At 46.1% G+C, this 13,588-nt stretch overlaps 1 protein-coding gene across 6 annotated transcripts in view; it reads right to left on the bottom strand.

Moving 5' to 3' along the window:
* The window catches only part of CFAP251 (cilia and flagella associated protein 251), a 71,934-nt gene that overhangs the window by 58,027 nt on the left and 319 nt on the right, over positions 1 to 13,588 (bottom strand). For 4 of the 6 annotated variants that reach the window (XR_003436751.1, XR_003436752.1, XM_027124880.1 and 1 more), the window contains exons 1-4: positions 11,037 to 13,136; positions 9,974 to 10,384; positions 4,389 to 4,529; positions 1,917 to 2,026 (exon numbers count right to left, since the gene is read on the bottom strand). Coding sequence is in view for 4 of the 6 variants with exons in the window: in XM_027124880.1 (XP_026980681.1) it covers positions 1,917 to 2,026; positions 4,389 to 4,529; positions 9,974 to 10,384; positions 11,037 to 11,468 (1,094 nt within the window). In the remaining 2 variants the exon portion in view is untranslated. Of the gene's footprint in view, positions 1 to 1,916; positions 2,027 to 4,388; positions 4,530 to 9,973; positions 10,385 to 11,036; positions 13,137 to 13,588 lie in introns of those variants that run through there. The other 2 variants (XM_027124881.1, XM_027124882.1) reach the window with 2 other exon arrangements.

The following is a 13,588-nucleotide window of genomic DNA, read 5'->3' as shown; positions in this document are numbered from 1 at the left end:
AAAAAAAAAAAAAAAAAATCAACAGATGAATGGATAAACAAAATGTGTTATATCCATGCAATGGAATCTTAAACAGCTAAAAAAAGGAATGGAGTACTGATTCATGCTACAACATGGAAGAATTTTGAAAATATTATAAGTAAAAGAAGCCAGACACAAAAGCCACATATTGTATGATTCCACGGACATGAGATGTCCAGAATAGGCAAATCTTTACAGCTAGAAAGTAGATTAGAGGTTGAGGGGAGGGGAGAATGAGGAATTCATTAGTTCAGATTTTCTGGTTGGGTGCTGTGAGTGTTCTGGAAATAGTGGTGATGGCTGCACAACACTGTGAATGTAATTAATGCCAGTGAATTGTATATACATTTAAAAGTGGTTCAGTGTCACGGAGGCTGGGTTGAAGAGCAAAACTGCAGTGGGGGAGATCGGTCAGGAGGCTACTGCAATGGCCCAAGCAGGAGAGGGTGGGCAGAGGCAGTGGATGTGGGTTCAGAAGTTATTTGGAGGTGGAGGCGCAGGACTTTTGGACATTTTAGCAGGAGATGCCCACGGGACATGCAGGTGGACTGTCCTCCAGCAGCTTCCCCATCAGCAGACAGGAAACACTGAGACGGCTGTTGAGAGTAAGATGGTGCAGTTTCAAACCCTGGCTCTGCTCCTGCCTGGCTGGAGAACATCACCAACAGCATCCTCACGCCCTGAGGCCACAGCTAAGGAATGGCCAGAGGAGGATGAGGCTGAAAAGAGTCTGAGAGGGAACAGACAGCAAGCAGGATGAGGACCAGGGGACATGGTGTCAGAGGGGCCAGGGGAAATGATTAGGTAATATGGCCCTATGGAGGCCACTGGTCACCTGGGAGAGAGCAGTTCCTGGGTCACAGAACATTCAACATAACTTCTTCCTAAACTTCTTCTCCACCTGGACTCGTCCACCCCCCACCTCACCCCATCCCACCCCCCTACACACCCAACCAAGGCCTTACAATCTTGTCAGTGAATCTAGCACTACTCTCTGCCTCCAGGACCAGGAATTACGAAAGGACACACATCTGTGAGCATCTATCCTGGGCCAGCTGCTGTGCTCTGATCTTCCTAACAATCCGGTAGGGTAAGTAAAGTAGATCAAATAGCTCCCCCTCGAAATTCATTCCACCCAGAACCTCAGAAGCAAGCTTATACAGAAAGAGAGTCTCTGCGGATGTAATTAGTTAACATGAGGTCATACTGGTTAGGGTGGACCCTAAACCCAATGACTGGAGTCCTTATAAAAGAGAAGACCTTACAGAGAGACCCAGAGGGGGAAACGCCACAGGAAGATGGAAGCAGAGGCTGGAGTGACGTGTCTACAGGTCAAGGACCACCCAAGGATGTCAGCAACCACCCAAAGGAGGAGGGGAGCATGGGACAGATTCTCTCTCAGGGCCCCAGGAGCTCCCTGCAGACTCCCCAATTTCAGACATTTGGCCTCATGAACAGTGAGAAAATAAATTTCTGTGATTTTAAGCCACCCAAATTGGGGTAATTTCTTACAGAGCCCAGGGAAATGAAGACAGTAAGTACGATTAGTCTTTTTTTTTTTTTTTGGGCAGATGGTGAAAGTCACATAATTTCTCCGGGTCTCCCAGCTGGGTGAGTGTGAGTTAGCCTCCCTCAACCCTGTCTGCCTGGGGGCCACCGACAAACCAAGTTTCTGGGCTTAGAGAGCCAAGAATCACCCATGGGAAATTCACCAAAGTAATGTCATCCCAACAGGGCTTGAGGCAGTAAGACAACTTCCCCTGAGAACCTCGCCCCTCGCCCTGCCTCCCAGCACCAGCTTCTGTATCCCTGGACCGGCATGACTCCTTTTTTTGCGGGTCACGGTGGCAGACGCTGTACAAAAACGCGGGGGGAAGTGGCTACGACATGCCTACCCCGTGAAGCAGTCCCATATGATTATCAGGCATTCGGGCCCTTTGTCAGCCGTGGCGACCCAGCGCCTGTCTTCACTGATGCAGAGGCAGGAGATGACGTTGGGGTGGCCCTGCAGACGTGGAGAGAAGTCACTCTGAGACAGGGGTTGGGGGGGGCCCAGCCCTGGCACCAGCAGGAAAGGCGGGGCCCCGGAGGCACACCTGAGCTCCCTTTCCAGATGCCGCTGGCTGAAAATCCTACTCCCACCCGCCTTCCCTGGTGTTTCTCTACAGCCAGAGGTTTTCAAACTTCCCCTCAAAACACTCTCAGGGTAAGCTGCACTCCCTGCAAGAACAGTGGCTTCCTAGGGGTCGAGGCGTATACCCGACTCTGAGCCCACGTTGAGAATACATGTCCAGGTCCCCCCACCTCCAGCCCCCTCGAACCTCCCTACCAGCCTCATCTCCCCCAAAACTGCTCACTCAGGTCACTGAGCAGCTCTGGAACCAAAGCCTCCTCACGGGCCTCTGCTTTCACTCGTATCCTCCTACCATCTTCCCCACACAACAGAGGAATCTTCTGGAAACACAAACAAGATGGCAGCCGGGAAACAACCCCTGTTTCCCTCCTTCCGTGTCACCCCTCGCTCACTCTGGCCTCTGTCTGGGCCTCATGCACGAGGCCTGAAAACTCGGAGCTCTGTCTGTCTGGGATGCTGTTCCCCGGCAAAACGGCCCCAGGCTAGCTCATGCTCAGCCTTCAGGTCTTGGCACAAACAGCACTTTTTTATTCCCTGCCCACCCAATCCAGAGGAATCTCCTCTCACCCTGATGCTTCCCTCTTAGAGCATTTTCACGTTTCCTTTCGAGCAACTGTTAAAATCTTTAGGTATATGCTTCTGTGTTCACTTGTTTAACGACTGTCTCTCCATGAGGGGGGACTAGATCTATGTTGTTCATGACTACAGACCCATCACCTGAAACATAGTGGTTATGATAAATACACGTGGGATGAATGAACGAACGAACAAATGGCCAAGGCCACTCCCAGCCATCCAACTCTGCGGAGGCTGGACGCCTTCCTACTTCTCAGCCCCTCTGCCCCGCCCACCCCCCTGACTCTGAGCCTGCCCACCACACTGTGCTTTCTCCCCCTGCCGCTACCTCTGTGCTCAGTGCTACACATTCAACTAAGCTCTGAGAAGGGCTGCTTGCTGACTGTGTGTGTATTTCAGGACTTCTAGAAAGCAAATTCCTTAAGTTACACCCACGTGTCTTGGATCCCTGGCACGATGCTGAATACTGGCTGAGCTCTTGGAAAATACTTTGTGAAGTTTCTGATCTAGGCATTGACTAAGGAAGGTCCTTATATGTCAACTGAAAAGGGTAACATGGAACTGTTTACCAGGTTAACTAGTGGAAAATCGGACACCAGGAAAACGTGACATTTGGACAGGTAAATGATGAAAAAGGGGTCAAAAACATCCGGAACAGAGGAGGCAGAGCACTGAGGGGAAGGCAGGCATGTGGGGCATTCGGGGAGGCACAGAGCAGGGTGTAAATAAAGCCAGGTGCTGGAGGGAGGAGACAGGAGGAAAGACTGACCCACTTAATGCTTTAAAGTCAGGAGACCTGGATGTAAGACCTGGCTTCAGCATCTGCTAGCACAGCCTTGGGCAAGTCAGCTAAATCCCTCTGAGCCTCAGTTTCCTCTCCTGTGAAATGGGAATATTAACACTCACTTCTCAGCAGGAGTAGGAGGATCAAAGCCCTTTGAGCCCTGGAAAGGAGTCTGAGTGTTAATTAGGTCCGAATCCCTTTGCATCTCACCATAGTCCTGTGGAGACAACATGGTCTCTCCTGACCACGTTTTTACAGAAATGTAAAAAATACAGATGCTTTAGATTCTAGCTACTATAAAATTAAAGTCAACTGCTATTCTGATTAGAATCAGAGAGAAAACGAACAATAAAATGTGTTCCTAAAAAAAAATCTGCTATGGTTCAGAAGAGAAGAGGGAAAATGTGTATGAGAGGGAATGAAGTTGACCCCTGAAATAAAAACCAAAGTGCTGGACTTCCCTGGTGACACAGTGGTTAAGAATCCACCTGCCAATGCAGGGGACACTGGCTCGAGCCCTGGTCCGGGAAGATCCCACATGCCGCGGAGCAACTAAGCCCGTGCACCACAACTGCTGAGCCTGCGCTCTAGAGCCCGCGAGCCACAACTACTGAGCCCACGTGCCACAACTACTGAAGCCCGCGCAACTAGAGCCCATGCTCCGCAACAAGAGAAGCCACCGCAATGAGAAGCCTGCGCACAACAAAAAGTAGCCCCTGCTCGCCGTAACTAGAGAAAGCCTGCACACAGCAACAAAGACCCAACGCAGCCAAAAATTAATTAATTAATTAAAAAGCAACAACAATAACAACCAAAGTGCTGTATTCAGGTTAAAAACAACCTCTTTCACTTGAAGTAAGAAAACCTGCAAACCTGAAGATGGTGCTGGTTATTCTTGAAGACATTGTAGATGACCGCAGTGTTAGCACTGGCATACAGAAGAACTCTCTGGTTTTCATCTTGAATGTAGTAAACAGGAAGGGAACTGTTCCATCCGAACAACCAGGTCATGGCCTGGAAGACAAAGGTAAAACCGGGAAGACGCTACGGTGCACGAACCCAGAGCTGTGATGCCGGGTACTCCCGGCCTGAGTCCTGGAGGAGAAGGATTCACATCATCAGCCAATGAAGAGACATCACCTTGAGAAGTCCTCAAGAGCACGCTACACCGTGGATGACGCCTGAAAACGTGATGCTACGTGAAAGGAGCCAGATGCAAAGGACCACACACTGTGTGACTCCATCTACATAAAATGTCCAGAATAGGCAGATCCGTAGAGACAGAAAGCAGATGAGTGGTTGCCAGGGGGTGAGGGGAGGGGGAATGGGGAGCGACTGCTTACTGCGTATGGGTTTCTTTCTGGGGCGACGGAAATGTTCTGAGAACAGGCTACAAACCAATCAACTGTATACTGGAAAAGGGAAATTTTCAGACATAGAAAACAAACTTATGGTTACAAAAGGGGGAAGGGGGGGTGGGAGGGATAAATTAGGAGTTGGGGATTAACAGATACACACTACTATGTATAAAATAGATAACCAACAAGGACTTACTGTATAGCACAGGGAACTATACTCAATATCTTGTAATAACCTATAAGGGAAAAGAATCTGAAAAAGAATATATATATATATATATATATATATACACATATATGTATACATATGAATCACTTTGCTGTACCCCTGAAACTAACACAACATTGTAAATCAACTATATTTCAACAAAAATAAATTTTAAAAACTTTTTTTAATTTTAAAGGGTAAACTTTACAAGGATGTGGAGAAACTGGGACCCTTGTGCGTTACTGGTGGGAGTGTGAAATGGTGCAGCTGCTGTGGAAAACAGTATGGAGGTTCCTCAAAAAACTGAAAATACAATTACCATATACTCCAGCAATTACACTTCTGGGTATCTACCCCAAAGAACAGGAAACAGGGTCTCAAAGAGATATGTGTACACCCGCGTCCATAGCAGCATATTTCACAGTAACCAAAAGGTGGAAAAGAAGCCAGTGTCCATCAACAGATGAATGGATAAACAAAAGGTGAGTATTATTCAGCCTCCAAAGGGATGGAGATTCTGACACATGCTCCGACATGGACGAACCTTGAGGATATTATATAAGTAAAATACACCAGTCACAAAAAGACAAATATGAACTGAATGGTTCCACTTATATGAGGTCCCTAGAGTAGTCAAATTCATAGAGACAGAAAGTAGAAGGGCAGTTAGCCAGGGACCGGGGTGGGGTTGGGGAGCTGGTGTTTGTGGGTACAGTGTGTGTTTCACAAGATGAAGAGGGTTATGGGGACGGGTGATGATGGTGGCTGCACAACCGTGTGAATGTGTTTAATACCATTGAGCTTTTACACATAAAAATGGTTAAGGTGGTAAATTTTATGTTATGTGCCTTTTACCACAATCTTTTAAGAAAAAGTTAAGAGGGTGGATTTTATGGATGGGAATTCTACCTCGATTTGAAAAGAAAAGCTACGTGGTGCTTACACAGGCGTGTTTGCTGTATAAGAATTCAATGAGTTCTACACTTGCGTGTGCTCTTTCTGTTTATACGTTATATTTCAATAAAGACGTTTCCTTTAAAAAAAGAAAGTCTTCAACAGTAAATAGAAACAACTTCCTATTCATCTTCTCCCCAGGACCTAGACCCAGCTCAGTACCAGACACACAGTGAGCACTTAATGTCGTGAAATTCAATTTACTGAACGAGAGTACGTAGAATGGACAAGTTATAATAAAGTCACTAAGTAACTTCGTAAGAAAGGCAATTATTCAGCCTGGGTATTTGTTCCTTATACACGATTTTCCCTGGAAGGAAAAGTATAAAAGAGACAAAATTCCCTCAGGAGGATTAAAAATTCCACACTGCCAGGAACAAGTCCAAAATAAAAATTTCATGAAATGAAAAATAATAGGTACTATAAATCCAACTACTGCTTCCAATTCAATAGTAGTTTGTTTATGTATATTTTTGTATTCAACGTCTCTTACAAAAATTATGGATAAACTGTGGTACATTCATACAATGGAATATTATTCAGCAATAAAAAGAAATGAGGTTGCAGGCCATGAAAAGATGTGGAGGAACCTTAAATGCATGTTGCTAAGTGAAAGAAGCCAGCCTGAAAAGGCCACAAACTGTATGATTCCAACTACATGACACTGTGGAAAAGGCAAAACTATGGAGACAATAAAAATCAATGGTTGTCAGGGGCTTGTGGTGGGGGGGATAAGGGGGAGGGAGAGATGAACAGGTAGGGCACAGGACATTTTTAGGGCAGTGAAACTACTCTGTATCAAACAACAATGGTAGTTACATGTCATTATGCATTTGTCAAAGCCCAGAGAATGTACATCACAGAGTGAACCCTAAGGTATAAACTATGGACTTTAGGTAATTCTAATTCATCCATATTGGCTCATCAATTGCGACAAATGTACTGCACTAATGCAAGATGGTAATAATAGAGGAGATGAGGGGGGAAGGAGGCACAAGGGAGTATGTGGGAATTCTCTGTGTTTTTCATTCCATTTTTCTATAAACCCAAAACTGCCCCCAAATAATAAAGTCTATTTAAAAAATTAACCAAGGCTGATGTGGTAGAGTATTTAAAGTGATGGCTAAGTGATTAGTTACCAAAAATCAGTGGGTTATATGGGAGCATAGAAATGAAATCTGGTGATGAGATTTCCCTGGCGGTCCAATGGTTAAGACTCCGAGCTGCCACTGCAGGGGGCGCGGGTTCCATCCCTGGTCGGGGAACTAAGATCCTGCATGCCTCACGGCCGAAAGAAAAAAAAATAAAGAAATGAAATCTGGTGAGTTTCCTTTCTGATCTTTAATGATACTTAAGGTTAAATTGATGTACCGTATATTTCTCCCAAGACAGAGTGGGCAACGTGGCCGATTTCTCTCTCCTACACCCTTCGTTCCCCATTCTCTCCTGATTCCATCTGCTCATTCGCTGTAATTTATATTTATATTTAGGTCTTTTATTGTGTGGGTGTGAGTGGTAGAATCACGGAATCATAATTGCCTCAAGCTGCAACTTCTAGGAACGGAACTATTTCATATCTGGCTGGTTCTTAAGAGCCAATTTCTTCAAGTGAGATGGTTCTTTTGGAAACCTGCTAATTCTAAAAGGCCTTATAGTCGTCCTGGAAATTTATTTTGAGATTTAACAGATTAGTTATAAAAAGAAAACACTCTTAACTAGACTCCTGTCTCCAGGTAAACCTCTTTCAAGGTCAAAACTAGGCTGACCTCACTCGGTAGTAACAGAACTTCCTTGTTTGAGCAGCCCTCACATTAACCGAAATCACACAGTACTAACACTCATCGCATTTTCCACTACTTTTAACACTCATGGCGAATGATGATGGAGACAGCCACCTCTTACATCAATCTTCTTCTAAAACATGGTCATCTGGAAAACAAAACTTTATTGTCAAAATCAGATTTCACTGCATTTGATAGTTGTATGATTCCTTCTCATAAACACATGATACCTTGTTACTTGGCTAGAGGTGGTATTCACGGTTAGGTCTATTTACCATGAGCACTGCGAGTTATTACAGGCCTTTGGGATAAGCTGGGGGAGCCCAAAGGAAAAGGAGGATGCTGCGAGCACAGAGATGGAGGGGCACACACTCACTGAAGCACCTTTGGTGAGAGCAAGAAATTAGAAACAGCATGAATGGCCATCAATAAGGAAACAGCCGAATTTAAAATGAGGCAGTGGATATACACGCACTGATACAAAAAATCCTCTAAGACATGTTAAGTGCAAAAACATTTATGCACAAATGCAGAATATCTCACTGCAAAAACGAACAACTAAAAACACAAATCGTGTGCGTGTGTGCGCACAGATACATGTTTATATATGTACCAACAAAGGTCTGGAGAGATAGTTATACCAAACTGCAACAGTAGTCACCTCAGGAAAATGGGATTGGGATGGGAGTGTGTTCGAGAAGAGGAATCTTTGCCTTTGTATATTTTTTTTTATAAAGAGCACTAATTCATTTTAACAAAAGAAGAAACAATAAAGGTGAAAGGAAAGGAAAAAGAAAGACGGCGCACCCAAAGAGCTAAGCAAACCTGCAAAGAGAGAAGGCCTAGGAAAGTTTGGTTCTGCGGTGAGTCCAAGGCTAACGGGGGCCCAGACCTGTGCAGTGGCTTTTGTCAAGTCCAGGTAGCTGGGGCCTGGATAAAAAGATCGCTTGCTCTAATTAGTGACGTTACCTGATTTCTGGTTAGTTGGCTAAACAAGACAAATGTCTTCATGGGCTCTAAAACTCAATTATTCTTGGGACTTCCCTGGCAGTCCAGTGATTAGGACTCTGAGCTTCCACTGCAGAGGGCAAGGGTTCAATTTCTGATTGGGGAACTAAGATCCAACATGCCGCTCAGTGTGGCCAAATAAATAAATAAACTCAATTACTCTTTCTTTCAGACTGAGCAACTGCAAGCTTGAACCTTTAACTCCATTGCTCAAAGTCAGCCAAATCTACAGAAAGGAGGCTGTCAGTTCTCTGCACTTCCCCCTCGGCATCCTTCCGTCACCACCGCCAGCTCAACCGTCACCACCATCACCTAGTTGTTAACACTTGTCAAGCGCTCACTCTGTGTTAGGAACTGCATTAAGTACACACAGTCCATCACTTACAAATCTTCCAAAGGCATGAATCTACGGTGGGGGGAGAAAAAAAGATGAATCCTAGGAAACAATTTTCAGAAAGTAGCAGATGGAGGAAGAAAGAAGGAGAAGGGAAAAAAAAAAACCCTCCTCTTCCTTCTCTTGGCAAATGATAATATTTTTACCCTCGCAGATGGCGCCTCCCTGGAACACTGTCAGCGGCAGCAAAGGCAGACTCCTTTGGACCGCCTGGTGCTTTTCCCGGTGGCTTTCACTTTTTCCAGACCTTTGACTTACTGGTCTATCTTGGGATGGATAGTTTTAGGAACCTGTGGTGGTTTTAGGAGCTGGTAAAGGGATCAAGCCAGTTACAGCAGAAGAGGCGAGGAGAGGAGGGAAAGGCAAGGAATTGGTGGTATGGAGGAGGAGTATCATGATGTGGGAGAGAGAGAGGGAAAGGGAGGGAGAGAGACAGACGGAGCGAGAAGAGAGGGGAAAGGGGAGAGGTCGATTCTGAGTCTCCCCCAAGAAAACAGCGTCCTATACAACGGACAAACCACGTGTGGAATTTCCTGCCTGCAGAGCAACGCTGCTGAACCCAGATGCAGCGTTCCTGTCCACATACTGTCACACATGTCCAGCCACAGCTCCAAACTGAACTTTACAAAGACACGGGTCTGTGATTAGCTTAAAAAGGAGCTTTCTGGTGGTATTTTTTTCCATATGCATAAAATTCCCCTATTTCACAATACTCTCAAAACACTGGGGGAAATTTAAAAGCATGTTGCACTTACCAAGGGATACACGTTGGCACCGTCATCCTTTTGGAACAAAATGTCCTCGGTGGCAGTGGAGACCAGTGACCCCTTAGGGATCCTTGCTTTGGGCTGGAATTCTTTTTCTTTTTTCTCATTTACGTATAATACTCTTGTTTCTTTTCTCCCTTCTCTCTTTTCTGGCTCCAAGTCTCCCCTTTCTGGTTCCAAGTGTCTCTTTTCTTGTCCCAATTCATCTTGGGGCCTCTGGTCGGTTCTCTCTGCAAGCTCGCCCGAAGGCTGCTTTTCAGGGGAACTAAGCTGTTGTCCCGCAGGAGTGGTTAGATCCAAATCAAGAAACTCTAATTGCGAGGCCATGCTTGGAAGTTCAAATGTTTCCAAAAGCTCTGATTGTAATGAATGCCTTGACTCTCTACCACTATAGGTTTTCTTAAAAAAGAAATAGAAAGGAGATTGTGATTCCAAATACAGTACACGCTGCTACATGCCCTCATTTAGTTTCCTTTCTCTTCCTAATCAGCCAGTCTTAGTGTTAGCCTCACATCGGAATTATGAAGCACTTTTTAAAAAGAGCCTGGGACATTCTGTACTCAAATAACATGAATCATGGGTGTGTCAGGTTTATCCTTGGCCTACTAGCAGACCCACAACAGCAGAATTATTCTTCTAAGTGGCACTGGTGGCCTCCAAAAGCACCACAGAGCCACAGAGAGTCACTTCTCCTTGGACCAGAGGTGATTTTACAGGCTGTTTAGACAAGCACACTCCAGCTAACCCCTGTCCTTTAAGTCAGCCCTGGTACACACCTCCTCCAGGAAGCTTTCCCTGATCATCCTCCAAGCTGGGTCAAGTCGGCCTTTATATAGATACATATCTCCTAGGTACCTCTCAATCACTGCACTTAGTTTTATAATGTTTGCCTCCCTACATACCCTAGAGCTCCTTAAGAGAACGGATTGTGTCTTACTTGGTTTTATATCCACAGAGCCTGGCAGGTAAGTGGGTAACAAGCATTCAATTAATGATTAGGAATGAATGAATGAACAAACGAATGATTGAATGAATGAAAATTCCTACTTACTGGGAGTGTTCCTGACAAGATTGATTGGGAATCAGTTGGTGTAAGTCTCTCCAAACTGATCATGGACTTGGTGATTTCTTGGGGCTTCACTGTGGTTTCTTCCTGTGCTCCTGCTGCCTCCTCCTTCCCAAATTCTTCCCCCTCTTCTTTCCCCTCCGCTCCCTCTCCCTCCGCTTCCCCCTCCTCCTGAGACCCTCTCCACGCTAATGTGTTATCTTCTTTTAATTCCTGTTGCATATTTTCTAGCCCTTCATCATTTGGATATTTTTCTTCTTCTTCTTCTTCTTCTTCTTCTTCTTCTTCTTCTTCTTCTTCTTCTTCTTCTCCTTCTTCCATTTCTATTTCTCCATATTCTTCTGTTTCTTCCAGTGGGTTTTCCTCTGCATCTGACATTCTTCTCTTTGGAGATGTCTCTAGAGAAATTTTGAGCATAAAAGTCAGCAGGGCCCTCTGTTTTCCATTTTGATTTCCTGGTCCACAAACCCATCAATGAAATGTGCAATACCAGCTCTGTTCCTTTCCATGGGAATAAAAAGAATGCCATACTCCTGGGAAAGCCTGTCTCAAATCTTTAAAAATATTGATCCCGGGCCTCATCTTTCTGAGGATAATTTTAGAGCCCTCTAACTCAGTGTATATATATTCATATTCCCACAGGCAGCAAAATGATAACCCAGGCATTAGCAACAGTTCTAATAATACGAATAGGGGAAGAAGCAGGTACCTTAGCGGTTAAAAGTGTTGGCTTTCCAGTCAGCCTCTCCTGGCATTGAATCCCAGTTCCACCACTCAGGTGCTCTGTGACCTTGGGCAAGTCACTTTACCCCTCGGAGTCTAAATCTGCTCACAGGCAAAATTAAAATGATAACCCTAAATTCTGGGGGTGTTGTGAAGATTAGATGAAATGACATATGTAAAATGCTCCAGTTGCAGCACAGACTGCTTGAGAAATGGTAGCAGTCTAGAAAATTAAAAAGCCTAACATGTTCTCTCGTTTATTTCTTACAGCAAACTTAAGAGTCTGAAGCTCTGAGAGGTGAAGTGACTTATTCAAGATCATACAGCGAGTAAGAAGCAGACCTCTCAATGTTCAGTTCCGCCATCTGAAAAATTGCTAAGATTTCAAGTCTAGGGCCCTTAGTACAGAGCCTCTTCCGACTGCCAAACTTTGCCACATTCCTCATGGGGGGTGCGGGGAGCAGGTGTGTGCGTCCGTGGGGGCACAAAGCCCAGGCGTGGACCCTTCCTCCAGCTCAGGTCTGCCTGGAGCTGCCCTAGGGCGAGCCCAGGTGGGGTGAGCGCCCCCCAAGAGGCACCAGGCCCCTCCTTGCCGGGGCCCCCGCCCCTGACTCACAGAGCGCGCCCACCCTGGTCCTCAAAGGCCGGGGTCTTCCCGCCGCGTGAACCCCTTGTCCACCTCCCGGCCTCCAGCTGCCGCCGCTTTCTCCTCCAAGGGCTCCCTAGTTACGGTCGCCACCCAAGCCCCGTCTCCATGGTAATCGCTGCCCCCTGCAGGCGACGGGCCGTAAAGCACGAAGGCTGGACAGCGGTCACGTGCCCAGAAAGCGGCGGGAGCGGGAGCGGGGAGCTGTTCGAGCTCGCCCCCTGCCGCCGCGACTTGGGAGGTAAAATTGGCTTTCCTCTCACCTCTCTCCTCCCCTCCCACTCTCCCCCATGTTTTCCCTTGGTGCCATCCCATGAGAAGATGCAGCGGCCAATCCTAGCAACTCTGACTTTCTGAAGACTTGACAAAGTTATGTGAAGAAGTACGAACGGTTTGATAAAATTCTCTTTGTCAAAAGCAAACTAAATTTCCCGGTCTCATTGGTGCAGCACACAGCTGTCCTCCCCACCTCCTCGCCCGGGCACTAGATGTTGTACAGAAAATTTTAGCCAGCTGGGATTAAATGTTTCATAGGTTACATTATCTTATCACATAACGTTTCTGCAAAACCAGTTTGTTAAATCTATTAGGATGATTCCACCTCCAAGTGTCTCTCCACTAGAACCTCACAAAAGACAGCCCACCTGCGTGGCCATCCTGAGGTTTCTGAAGCGGGGGGGCTTGCAGGAAACCAGCCAAAGGCACTGATGCAGAAGACTCTCTGCTGCTATCATTTTAGGAGGATGTGAATGAGTCTCTCCATCCCCACCCCACCCTCATACCCCAATGCTGGTTGCTGCATTTGCATACATCTCAAAAAAATAAAAGGGATTGCTGGATGGGGCAAGCTGGGTTTATTATAGTCTAGGGCTTATAAAAGATTGGAAAACACGTGGAATTAGAAAAACAATTTAAACACTGGTAAACACAGCACGTCTGTGGCTACAAGGGGGGAAATCCACGTGGACATTCGGCTAGAGTACATGGTGTTTGGGGGCAGACACTTAACAGGAAGGCTTTCCAGCCGAGCACGAGCACCCATGGCTGGAAGCACACCCAGTACTGACTCCCGTCAGGGCGAGCTGATATCTGCATCTAAGCCAAGCAAATCCAGGCCTGAAGAACCCAAGCATGCCTCAGTAGAATGTGCCAGATGCCCTCTGAAACA

Source organism: Aethalodelphis obliquidens, unplaced genomic scaffold (genome assembly GCF_003676395.1).
Source record: "Aethalodelphis obliquidens isolate GAN/ISIS:26980383/991018 unplaced genomic scaffold, ASM367639v1 scaffold28, whole genome shotgun sequence".
Classification (NCBI taxonomy): Eukaryota; Metazoa; Chordata; class Mammalia; order Artiodactyla; family Delphinidae; genus Aethalodelphis; species Aethalodelphis obliquidens.
The sequence above is the reverse complement of the archived record's forward strand: the minus strand, read 5'-3'. Positions and strand labels throughout refer to the sequence as shown.